General features: G+C 41.6%; 1 protein-coding gene across 1 annotated transcript in view; it reads left to right on the top strand.

The window, feature by feature from the left end:
* FAR2 (fatty acyl-CoA reductase 2) overlaps positions 1 to 13,972 on the top strand; it is a 633,073-nt gene that overhangs the window by 199,337 nt on the left and 419,764 nt on the right. The window contains 1 exon segment of the mRNA XM_029599995.1: positions 2,440 to 2,674. Within this exon segment, the coding sequence (XP_029455855.1) occupies positions 2,486 to 2,674 (189 nt within the window). The 5' untranslated portion in view covers positions 2,440 to 2,485.

The following is a 13,972-nucleotide window of genomic DNA, read 5'->3' on the forward strand; positions in this document are numbered from 1 at the left end:
TCTGATCACTTAAAACGACGGGTGCCCACGCCATCCCAATCTTCAAGCCTTGTCCCTGATGGCATGGATGTTGAAAGGTTAATCCTTCAGCCACTTAACCTTTCTGAACCAGTTTACCGTGTCTTGATTGCTTCATGGAAGCCTTCCACGAGAAAAGCTTACTCTTACAAATGGAAAATTTCACGTCATGGTGCTCTTCTCAGTCCCTTGACCCCTTTTCCTATCCAATCCCAAAGTTTCTGGACTATCTCTGGCATCTATCAGAGTCAGGTCTTAAGACTTCTTCCATCAGAATGCATGTCAGTGCGGTAGCCCCCTTCCATAAAGGTGTCGGGGATGTCCCTATATCAGTACACCCCCTTGTAACACGTTTTTTGAAGAGCTTGCTCCACATCAAGCCTCCGCTACATCCTCCGGCCCCTTCTTGGGACCTTAATCTGGTTCTGGGTTGGCTCATGAAACCACCATTCAAGCCTCTTCACTCTTGTGAACTTCAATATCTCACATGGAAAGTGATTTTACTTTTGGCTATCACTTCAGCTTGCAGAGTTAGTGAATTGCAGGCTCTAGTTACCTATCCGCCTTACACTAAACTTCTGCAGGACCGGGCGATACTCCGCACTCACCCTAAATTCTTACCTAAGGTAGTTTCGGATTTTCATCTCAATCAATCCATCATACTCCTTAACTTTTTTCCCAGGCCCCATGCCAATCCAGGAGAATAGGCTCTGCATACCCTTGACTGTAAACAGGCTCTAGCATTCTACCTAGACCGTATAACTGCCCACAGGGAAAGCACTCAATTGTTCATCTCTTTCCACCCCTAACAAATTGGGGAAGTCTTTGGGTAAGCAGACTCTCTCCTCCTGGTTTGCGGACTGCATATCCTTCTGCTATCAGCAAGCGGGCATTCCATTTCAAGACCGTGTTGAAGCACACTCTGTGAGGGCCATGGCGACTTCAGTAGCACACATATGATCGGTGCTGCTTCCTGACATTTGCAGGGCTGCCACCTGGAGTTCTCTCCACACCTTTGCAGCCCACTATTGCTTGGACAAAGCTGGAAGACAAGAGTCCATCTTCGGCCAGTCTGTCCTTCGTAACCTCTTTACAACATGACGTACCAACACCCTTCTGCCTGCTCGGTAGGGTTCAGGATGCCCTCTACCAAATTCCACCCCAGTTGTTGTACCTGTTGCATGCCTTTGGGTACATTTGGTGCATGTTCGGACATCCTCAGCTGGGTACTCACCCATATGTGAGGACTACTATCCTGCTTGTCCTGTGAGAAAGCAAATGTCGCTTACCTGTAACAGGTGTTCTCACAGGACAGCAGGATGTTATTCCTCATGAAACCCGCCCACCGCCCCGTGGTGTTGGGTTCGTAACATTTTATTATTTTATTTTTCGGCACTGCCTGTAGCTTTTAAATAAGACTGAAGGGGGACCCCTGCTGGCTGCAGGGTTAGTGCCATGCTGGGCATGCCCAGTAGGGGCCAGTCAAAGTTCTGGAAACTTTGACAGAAGTTTTCCATGATTGGGCTCCATCCTGATGATGTCACCCATATGTGAGAACTAACATCCTGCTGTCCTGTGAGAACACCTGTTACAGGTAAGCAACATTTGCTTTTCTTATACAATTTTGTTGTATTTTATTATGTCTATTGATGTATTATGTCATCATGTTTTACTATTTTCACTTGTAAACCATCTTGGACTCCCTTTGAGGGTGGAAGGTGGTATGTAAGTCTAAAAATAGAAAAAAAAATTAAATATAGAATTAAATCTCACTTTATAGTTATATCTTGCCATTCTGTAAACCAGCCTTAAACCACAGGTTACCCAGGCTTCTGGAATGGTAGTACTCAATGTATTACAGTCTCCCTTCAACCAGTCCTCGCTCGTGCTGTTCTGTGCCTTGCTGGCACTTTCCTGCACCTTGTAGTCTCTGCCTAACAGCTCCTTTCCCCTCTGTTCATCACCTGCTCTCACCAGCTTTTTCAAGGGCCTATTTTCTGCTTAAGTCATGCCCTGAGTATCTGCATCTGGTTTCCCAGCTCATGTCTCCTTGGACCAGTTTTACCCAGCAATCCCTTGCCTCTAATGACATCACTTCCTTTCATTTTTCCTCTTTGTAGTGCTTTCTGCTTCCCTAGAAGGCTAACTGCATCTTATTCTTGAAATGCTTCCAGTTGTGTGGAATCCTACCTCTACTAGAGACTACAACCACCTGTAGCTTCCTCTTTAAAGACACATTCCTTCTTTCTTTTCTGCTCTTCCTTTTACATTGCTCTTTGCATGACAGTCTATTAATTGCATCTAGCTAATACCTCAATATACAGTACATACTCAGCTAGCATTTATTATTTCATTGCTTCATGAGCAGAGATGATGGATTCATAGATTCTGATATATTTGCATGTTTCTATTCCTCCTCAGGCATCTCTCAATCTAAGCTGGAAGGAGGACAGACCAATCTATCATCATGTCTTCAATTGCTGCATACTATACTGGGAAGACCATACTCATCACTGGTGCAACTGGATTCATGGGCAAAGTGTTGCTGGAAAAACTATTGCGTTCTAGCCCTGGCTTGAAAGCTATTTATATCCTTGTGAGGCCGAAGGCTGGACAGTCTATGCAAGAAAGAGTGGCAGACATGGTAAAATGCAAGGTAGGCCTGTTCCTATTTTCTGACATTGAGACCGATGATTGCTAGGAATATGAATTTGTTGTCAAGAAAAGTCATAAGTAACTTCTTCATTAAATTACTGATTAAATTATAAACTAGATCCATCTGGCTACAGAAGATATTGTTTAATTTTACCAATGAGATTCTCCATCCTTATGAGGAATTATTTGGTTACACTATAAACTTCCAAATCTGAGATTTTTCTGCCAAATGCTAGAGGAATGTTCCTCAGTCGATGTCCTCTTTTTAAATTTCCTGGACCGGGTTCACTTATGTTGAAATTTGGATTTGTTCACTCTTATAAGGACTTTTTAAAGCCAATTTTTTGTTTCATAATTACTGAAATTAAGACAGATCTTGCTCAGTGGGAAGACTTGAGTGTTTCCTGGGCTTAAAATGCGTAAAATGAATACTTTCCCCCCTTTGTTGTATCTTAACATCTGCCCTATAACATCCCTGTTTCTGTCTTTGAAGACTTGCACAAAACCATGGCTAGATTTATCTAGCAGCGTTAACAAGCTAGAATTAAACTGAGCACTTTGTGGAGACCTAAAAACCTTCTGAATCTTCATATCTATTATTGGGCTTCGAGGCTGATTTGCCTCAAATCCTGGTTATACCAGGGAATATACCTTTCCTGGATATCTCTGGAATAAGAGTTTGTTGGAAAACTAGGCCTTCATTTTATTCTCTTTACTCCATCATCTTTCTCTTTGGCTAGAACAATTTCTTGATGTGGTCCAATAACTGCACATGCTACTAAGATATGGCAAGCTGTTACTCAGTTTTTAAATCTCTGAAGAAAAGCTTTAGCCGCCCTATCCAATCTTTCAAAACCCTGGCGTATCTGAGCTTACCTTTTCTAGGGGATTTCAGGGTTGGGCAAAAAAGGACTTGTCATTTATAGTTTAATTGTGGGATGACACTGAGCATAAAGCCTTTGATATCCTGAAAGATGAATTTGATGTGGAGGATAGATCTAGCTGCATAGAGGTCTGGACCGATTGTAAATATCTCCAACCCTTTCCATACCTTTAATGGAATGGAGTCATTTTTGTTGACATGGATTTCTGTAATTTGTCTGGGGATATTACATGTTAAATTTGGGTCCAGTTTGGTCATATAGAGGTCCATATTAAAAAGTATTTAGCCAGCTAACTGAGAAGTTAGCCAGCCAAATTAATATTTGGACACTTATATGACTAAATTCTAGCGGGCTATTAAGATAGTCGGCTAGAATTTAGCCAACTAACCACTAGATTCATCAAAATGCGTTATTAACACATTGATAAAGCTGGCGTTAAGAAAAAGGGGCGTGTTTAGGGAAATTTTAGAATTACCGAGAGAGAGAGAGAGAACCTATCTATAAGGCCCTCATAGTACCTTGTTATAACATGGTAGCCTGTTATAGAGTCCATCAAGCTAGGGTCAGAGAACATAGTAGAAATTTCATCTTTGTGAGACTTTCCTCACTCCAAATGATGTCATATCTTCACTAAGGTGTACTGTGCTGTTCGTACATCTCACTCTATATGCGAAACTGGCCCCTAAACCCTAAACCACCTGCAACATCTTGTCCTATTAGATGCCCCTCCTATAGAGATATAAATAGGTGCACACAGTGAGGCCCTCCCCAGAAGCGCTCTCTCTCTCTCTCGCTCTCTCTCTCTCTCTTCCTCCCTACCTCAAGCCCAGAAATGGCCAAAATGCAATTCAAAAAATGTATTGTGAATTGCGTTATGGCCATTTTGGGCACAGCCTAATGACAGGAAAAAAGGTGTAGTTATTTCCGGGATTTAAACTGTGCGATATTTGCATTCGTGCCGTGCATTATTGTAAGTTAGAGGCATTCTGGGAGTATAACTGGGAGGAGTTGAGTTAGCTGGGTAAGTTATCTGGCTAACTGCAATATTCAGAGTTAGCCAGATTACTTAACTGGCTAAGTCTGGTCGACTCATAGACCTATCCTACATACTAGCTATATTCTAACTGGCTACATTTTAGCCGGCTAATTTAAGATAGTCGATTTCTGAGGGAACATATAAGAAACTCCCTCAGAACACCTCCTTAACTTGCAAGGGATTCTGGGCCAGGCCAGGCCAGGGCCCAAGGGATGAGGGAGGCCCTAGAGAGAGATCGAGCCTTGACATAACAAAATGTAAGTTACAATTGTTTTGTTGAACTGCACAAACCAGCTAAGTTATTTTGTTTATTATTGTTCACCAATAAAGAAGCTTATGTTTGCCAGAGTCCAACCTGGAGTTTGTTCTCTGGCTAGTACTGACCACTCTTCATCACCCGGCTATATTCAATAGTGCGGTTGCACCATTGAATATACTTCCAATGGGCAGTGACTGAATATAGACCTCACATTTAATAAATAAATGGAATGAAGATTTAGATCTTGCTCTTACTGAAAGGGACTGGAAAAATATGTGGATTGTTGTGCATAAAGTATCTATTTATGCTAGGAGAGTTAAATAAATGGCTAAACTACTGCATAGGACATAGCCGTGTGCTGAAGAGATGAAGAAGTCTTATACTCACTCACTTAATTGCCAACAGAGGCTCATTCCCATCATGATATCCCCAGTCACACAAATTCTCGGCCTTGCATTATTCTCACTGACTTTATTCAACGCGCAATCCATCATCAGGAAAACGCACATACTCAATGACTTCCTTTCAGAAACTAAACCAGACATCTGTGCTATCACAGAAACCTGGTTAAAAACCACAGACACAGTATTAATAAATCAGCTCCCCTCTCAGGCCTATGACCTCCTCTCTATTCCCAGGCTCAAAAAAAGAGGAGGAGGGCTGCTCCTGGCAGCCAAAAAAGGGCTAGGCCTAACCCTATAGCTCACAAATGCCTTATCCAACCTGGAATTTGCCCTCTTTAAATCAAAATACCTCCAAATCGGACTAATCTACGCCCCACCAGGAATTCTTGAAGCAGACCCCTCCCCCATTATCGAACTCACCGCAAAACACCTTAATGCCGAAAAACCAGCCATCCTGATGGGAGACTTTAACCTACATGTTGACGCTCAACCACGCTCCACAAATTGCGAAACCCTACTCACCACACTCAGCCATATGGGATTCAGACAAATTGTCAACAATCCTACTCACAAAACAGGACACACTTTAGACCTTATTTTCATAAATGAGGGAATATCGCCCCATACCAACCCAACATGCTCACCAGTCCTGTGGACGGACCACCAAGTCATCTCCACTGTTCTAGAGATCAAGGAGCACCCTCCCCAAGCAACCCATTTAACTTCAGTAACAGTCAGGAAACCCTGCTCCGGAGAACTCCTCAGCTTGCATCTTTCCAAGGAATTAGATCACCTCGACCTCTCTGATGCCAACACTGCCACTACATCTTGGATTAACATCACTAACAAAGTAGCAGATCAAGTGTGCCCCATGACCACAAAAACACTTCATCCGGATAAGGACAACAGGAAACCCTGGTTCACTCCATAACTGAAGTTGCTCAAACAGGAGCTTAGATGTAAAGAACACAGGTGGCGTAAAAACCCTTCCACAACAACCCTCTCTGCCTACAAATCCTGCCTAAACTCCTACAGAAATGTCATCAACAGAACTAAGAAAGAATTCTTCTCTAAAAAGATCCACCACTTTATCTTTGACTCCAGAGCATTGTTTTCCTACGTATCAGCCCTCACAAAACCAGGTACACCCCTCATCCCAGACGACCAAGCTACCAACAAGGCCAATGAACTGGCAGTCTACTTTGAGAGAAAAATCTCCACTCTCGTCGCACCCCTCATGGGGCCCTCTCCTCCGCCTATTTCTTCATTCCCCACCGGTTCTCAACTCTCGCACTCAACCCTCCATCAACAAAATTCAACCCTAGCTACCCTAGCTACCTTCGAATTGACATCCTCATTAGAAATAGAAAACATCCTTAAGAAGATGAAACCCTCGTCTCATCCTTCAGATCACATCCCATCCAACCTGCTTTTTTCCATTACAAACATCATCGCCAAGCCAGTAGCAGACATCATAAACTGCTCACTGTCTCAAGGACATGTCCCAGACCAACTCAAGCTTGCAATGCTTAAGCCTCTCCTAAAAAAACCCAACCTTCCACCCTCAGACCCAGCCAACTTCCGCCCCATAGCTTACCTTCCTATGATCGCCAGACTCATGGAGAAGATAGTAAACAGACAACTATCCGAATACCTCGAAGAAAATGACATCCTCACCCCAACTCAATTCGGATTCCGGAAGGCCCTGAACACCAAATCATTACTAGCCTCTCTCTCGGACAACATCCTCCTAAACCTAGAAAAAGGTCAACCATTCCTACTCGCACTTCTGGATCTATCCGCAGCGTTCGATACCGTGAACCACACGACCCTACTACAGCGACTAGCAGACATTGGCATCACAGGATCTGCGTTTAACTGGTTCAAATCCTTCCTTGAAAACAGGTTTTACAAGGTAAGGATCAACAACAAAGAATCACACCCAATCAGATCTAATATGGGGGTACCCCAAGGATCATCCCTGTCACCCACCCTATTCAATATTTACCTCCTCCCACTCTGCCATCTACTCACCAACCTCAAGCTAACGCACTTCCTATATGCGGATGACATACAGATCCTCATCCCTATCTCTGAGTCACTCCACAAAACATGGTCCCATTGGAATAGCTGCCTTATAGCAATCAACAACCTACTCACCAGCCTCCACCTCGTCCTTAACACCAACAAAACCGAAATCCTTCTAATAGCTCCGGACAACTGTATTCCGCTCAACCCCCCAATTTCTTCCCAACTCTCCATAACATCTATTGACCACACACCGCATGTAAGAGACCTTGGTGTGCTGCTCGACAATCAACTCAACAAACAAATTTGTAAACAACACCACCAAGGAATGCTTTTTCAAATTGCAAGTATTAAAAAACTAAAACCACACCTGCACCTCCGAGATTTCCGCTTGGTTCTACAATCTATCATCCTCCTGAAACTGGATTACTGCAACTCACTCCTTCTGGGACTACCCGCTAACACAATCAAACCACTTCAGATGGTCCAGAATGCGACGGCCAGGATCCTCACAAACACCAACAAAAGGGATCACATCACCCCTATCCTTCAGAACCTTCACTGGCTGCCAATTAAATTCAGGATACTCTTTAAAGCCCTCATGATGATCCACAAGGCTTTACACAACATCTCCCCCCTCAACCTAACCTTCCAACTTCAGCCGCACTCTTCCAATAGACCCATCAGAAGAGCGTACAAGGACATGCTATACACCCAGCCGGCCAAAACCTCACTAAGGAAACGCGCCCTCTCCACAGCTGGTCCTCCACTTTGGAACTCGCTCCCACCGGACCTCCGCCAAGAACCCTGCCCTTTGGTATTCAAAAAGAAACTAAAAACATGGCTATTCAGCCAGGCGTTCCCTGAGAGCTAAGGTCCGATGAATGGCGCTTCATAGACGTTGCTCCACTTATTCCACTGTAAATATGTTTTGAATTGTACTAATTATGTCAGCTAATTATGTTTTTAAATGCATTCCACTTGTTCACTGTAAGTTCACTTCAACCTTGTTCCAAGGTATCCGCCCCTGAGGCGACAGTTCAGTTCTCTGTAAACCGGTGCGATATGTATTCTATACAGGAACATCGGTATATAAAAATTAAAAATAAATAAATAAATAAATAGGACATACTGCACTCCTTGTTATTTCGCTAACATTTATGTGGGTGCAATTCCTGTTTCCTCAATTCTGGCAGGCCTGACACAAGAGATTTCTGATATTATAGATTGTCATTTTCATCAAGAGCTCTTGGGTACTGGGCAGGTGGGTTGGTTCGGGGGTTACTGTTAAACACAGGGTTTTGGTGTAGCAGGTAGCGACATGATTTAGGATTGCCACTGCAAGGAAAAATAATTCTAATGTAGAATACTGGAGGGACTTTGCAGATATGGAAAAGTAGAAATATAGTGTTCAAGGACAGAAATCCAAATATAATTCTCTCTGGAACTGTTATGGAAGTACTATGATATGCCTCATGTTCACTTCCATCTGCACTTACATTATTTCTGTCGCATGTAACTTCTTGTAACCTCGTTCTGGGATAGCAGCTAGCTACCAATGGGGCCATAAAAGTACTTATAGTTCTTGGGGCTGGATCCATTTGCACTAGCTCTCTCACAAAACTCTTTCCCCAGGGCTTAAGTTCTTTGCTGGTGGGGGGCAGGAATTCCTCCTTCAAGACCCTGAGCGGCAGGGGTGACTCTGTGGCTCTTTTTCCCCCCTGGAGTAATATAAATCCTTCACCGCAATGGGTGATATAGGTGCCAGTAACACACAGGAGACTCAGCTTTGAGTGTCCAAAAGTAAACTTTGCTGATGGTCAATCAGATAAGTAAATGGCACAGTTCAAACAGTTCTTAGTGCCACAGATTGACCTTTACTGTCCATAGTTCTTACTCTATCTGTGCAAGGGTCTCTTACTACCAGGGCAGGGGAAACACTCATGCTCCAGTGCATGGATAAAATGAAGTTTCCAAGTGGGCAGGGTATCATTGTGCGGGTAGGAAAATCCTCTTTGCCAGTGTACTACTCTGTATATGCTTTAATCATTTATTTATTTAAAAGTTTTTATATGCCGCAAATTGGGCAGGACCCCCTGACCATCTAAGCGGTTTGCAAATGAACATACATAATTAAAATAACAATACAAGTAAAATCATAACATATATTACATTTACAGCGCTGACTAATTCTTACAAAAGAAATCCATTAAGGGAGCAAAAATGTTTCTTTTAAGATTCAACTAATTTTATAGGCAGTGGTAAAAAGATGGGTTTTTAGGGATTGTTTGAATTCCTTCTTGTTGGCTGTCAATCTAATTTCTTCGGGAATGGAGTTCCAAAGGATGGGTTCTGCAATAGAGAATGCTCATTTACATGTTAGCTCTAAACTTGCTGTTTTTTATAGAGGGTACTTCCAGAGTGCATTTTTCCATCGAGCGAAGTTGTCTTGTTGGTTTATATATTCTTAATAATGAGCAGAGCCAGACTGAGTTAGCATTATATAGAAGATTGTGAATTATTATTAAAATTTTGCATGTGATGCGGTATGATATGGGAAACCAGTGGAGGTGTTGTAAAAATAGAGTAATGTGGTCTCTTTGTGATATATTGAATAATATCTGAGCTGTGGCATTTTGGATAATTGGAGTAGTTGAATAGTGGATGTGGGTAAGCCTAAGTATGAGGAGTTGCAATAGTCTAGGTCTGTCAATATTAATGCCTGAGTAACTGATCGAAAGTCGGACGGAAACAGCAGGGGTTTTAGTTTCTTTAACATTTGCAATTTAAAGAAAGACTTATTTACTAAGGCTGAGATGTTATTAGACATGGATAGCTTGGAGTCAATAAGGATACCTAGGTTTTTTGCATAACATTTTATAGGGATGTCTTGTCTTTCGAACGTGAAGATCTTGGGAGGTTGATGAATTGAATCCGGTACTGTAGATAGGAAAATCAATACTGTTTTTGAAGTATTCAATTTTAATCTATTATGAGATATCCACATTTTTATTGTAGATAAGTAAAGTTGGAGGAGGGAAAACGTTTTTTTCCAAGTGTCAGAGAATGGAATGATGATTTGGATATGGTCCGCGTAGATTTTGAAACATAGGCGATAACATAGGGGTAGTAAGTAAATATTAAAAGAAGTGCAGAAAGTGAGGAACCTTGTGGAACTCCAGACTTAGTTGTATACCATTCAGATTTAGAATTTCCAATGTTAATGCGCTGAGGTTGTTCTGTTATGAAAGATGTAAACCATTGTAGAACTATTCCGTTGATACTAATTTGTTTGAGATCGAATAGCAGGATGTCATGGTTTATGGTATCAAAGGCTGCTGAAATGTCAAGTAGAACCATTATATAATCTGTGTTTGAATCAAAACCTCTGATTATTGTATCAAAGGATGAAAGGAGTAGTGATTCTGTACTATGGCCTTTTCTGAAACCGTGTTGACCAGGGTGTAGCAAGCTGTTTTCTTCTATATAATGGGGTGGTAATTTGATACATCTAATGGGTCTTGGGTTTTATTCTTGGGAATTGGCAAAATAGAAGTTTGTTATTTTTGTGAGGTTCCTTCAATCTGTTGTTGACTCCTGCTGACCTGGTAGACTAGCTCTCTTCAAGACAACCTATCACCAGCTGCTTTCCACAGATGCTGCATGGCTCTAACAGGATCATATATCAAACCGCGATGTGGCCTTATTTCATGCGTTAGGGCCTTATAGCAGGCGGTAACGCCCTATTGCATTTGATAAGTACCGCATCGCAGCGGTAATATTTACATTCGGGAAAGGGGAGGGGTTTGGGTGGGCTAAAAACATTTTAATTCCAGTACCACTTTGGGCGATAATGTTTTACACATTATCGCTGGCAGTAGCGCCGGAATTAACACCACCTTTTCCATTGGCAGTATGGAGGCGATACAGTGTGGCACGGCCACATCGAGGTGGTGCATTTTCACTTCCCAGACCCTTTTTTTAGCACGGTTCATCATTCTGCTATATTTATAGCAGAATGATGAATCTAGGCCTGAATGTGCTACTTGCTCTTGGCGAAGAACGTCAGCCAAAGCATTTATTTGAAATCTATCAATGTAGGATGCTAACTGGAGTTCAGAGCTTCAAACATAGAGGACATTATTTGATTTCCCCTATTAATCATGGTGTTACATTAAGCAAGTAACTTAATCTTCCTGTGCTCAAATACCTCTTGTAAACCTTTTGTGCAAGGTATATTGTAAGCATGTAAAGTATCTTGTACAGGCCTGTGTACCTAGATGGTACTGCATAAAGCAGGAAACACAGTGGTTTGGTACATTTTAATGGCATAGCAAAAAGACGGGCTTTCTGCAAGGCCATGCCAGTGTGCAACAAAGATCAATAAATCACTTTCAAAAAATGTAGAGTGTCATCAGTTGATCAATGAAAACACTTATTTTAACACTTGAAACTATGTCTGTGTTTGTTTATATTAGTTAATCTCTCTGTCTATCCTAGTGGGTTTAATATGTACAAGTTGGGTTAGGCCTTCAGTTCAATCTTCCTGGTCAACCACCTTGATCAGCTTAATGAGTATGGTATGTACAGTATATAATTAATAAATGAAATGAAATATTGTATCTTCTGCCAATTTCAAGCCATATTGAAATGGACCAACTCCAATCTGTCAGGTCATCACAGAAAGGAGGTTCATGAAGAAAAAGTAGATCTGGTCAATCTGATTGGGCAGTTTAGCCTTTTCTGATATTTAGAGGCAGTCCTGGACGTGTAAGCTTACAATGAATTTACCCGTCTAACACTTCCTCTATCAGAGCAGTGCTGGAGCACTGAGAGCAGGACAGAGGGTCCCTCGCTCCTGGCTCGGATCAAAAAGGGTTTCGGGATGACTGAGGAGGGTTATGGGTTATAGGGATGGAAGGGTAGGCACTACTATGATTTGTTGTGGTTGAAGGGCAGGGAGGGAGGCAGTCTATTTCTGTTTAATAAAAAATCAGGACCGGGGCCAGCGTACAATGTCGGCCCCTTCCTGTCTTTATAAAGGTTGGGGGGAGGGGGGTTATGAAAGTACGGCCTGAGGGCCTTTGTATTAAGCTTTGGGAAGGGATGGAAGGGATTGGCCCTCTGAATTTTACTTTGGTTTGATAATGACAGCACTACTTAGCCAGTAATCTTTGAAGATATCCGGTTATGTAGCACGTTATCCAGCCATACAGGGCCGGGTAATTTTAGACTGCTAACAAGCAGGTTTAAAGTTATCTGGCTAACCTAGCCGGATATACCCAATATGCAGCTAGGTTAGCCGGATAAGTCAACCCATCCTGGGAATGCCCTTGAAACATCCCTTCTTTATCTGGCTAAACTATAGCCGGATAAGTGGTTATCCGGCTATAATTTAGCCAGATAAGTGGCTGAATATGCCACATTTGCTATTTAGACAGATAGCTTGTGAGTTATCCATATAAATGGGTTTTGAATATGGGCCTCCCTTTATTTAAATATTGCACCGTGTTGATAAATGATGTGAAATGCTTATTTTTTTAGTCTACCTTCTCAACAGGCTGCTACCATCATCTATATATTGCTTATTCATTTTATTGAAATTAATAAAAAATAAAAGCTACAAGCCAACATATCCATGTAACTTTTTTTACTAATCTTATACTGAGTATCTTGCAAGCAAAAGTAATCTGTTCATTAAATCAGCCTACAAACTAGGACAGCTTATAAATCTGTGTTTACTGAATTCTTTTATGAATACCTCTGGGATCTACAGAAATGATCAACATACAAAATACATTTATCTACCTTTTTGTTAAATGTAGGATGGCTACATTTTCAGTGCTGTTTATCTGAAATTTTCTTTACAATATATGCATCATGAAAGTGTTTATGGGTTCAGACCCAATCAATTCAGAGCAAATAGCTATTGAATTAATTCTAAATCAAGATAACTACAAGCATTTTTGTTCCTTGTGTGTAAGATATATTTAGTGCCATTAGCTGATTGCCAGTGATCCCAGTTGTTCAACCCAGTGGTAAATAAACCTCTTATTTTCATATGCTAAAAGATCATTTATTTCAAAGCTTAATTATTTCTTATAGTAATAGGCTAGAGTTTATCCCCTGAATTAATGCAAATGTTTTAATTGGAAGCAATGAAAATAGCTTTATTTAGTGACGGCCTGGTTATGAGTATGAATAAATATTCAGGACTGTGAATGGATTTTTGGATATTCCATATTGTCAAATGTTGGTGAAGGTATCAGATAAGAACATAAGAACATAAAATTTGCCATACTGGGTCAGACCAAAAGTCCATCAAGCCTAGTATCCTGTTTCCAACAGTGGCCAGTCCAAGTGGCAAGATCTCAAAAGGTTGACAGATTCCATGCTGCTTATCCTAGTTCATCAATACACAAAAAAAATTCAGCATTTAGTGTGCACTTATCTGAGTCCTGAAGTTGGTCCTCCAACTCTGCAGGGTTTCGGAGTGAGTTACACTCCTTCTTCAGGGAGCTTCAGGATGACTCTGAGGAGTGACTTCAGCTTATTATAGCCTATACTGACTCTTTGAGAGGTGGTCTATGGAACGCGTTGGAATTGCCAAACAGTGCTTGTAGCAATATGCAATCTGCTGTGATTGCGTCCTTGACGCGGCAAAAGGCAATCACAGCAATTTGCATAT

This window comes from Rhinatrema bivittatum, chromosome 4, assembly GCF_901001135.1.
Source record: "Rhinatrema bivittatum chromosome 4, aRhiBiv1.1, whole genome shotgun sequence".
NCBI lineage: Eukaryota > Metazoa > Chordata > Amphibia > Gymnophiona > Rhinatrematidae > Rhinatrema > Rhinatrema bivittatum.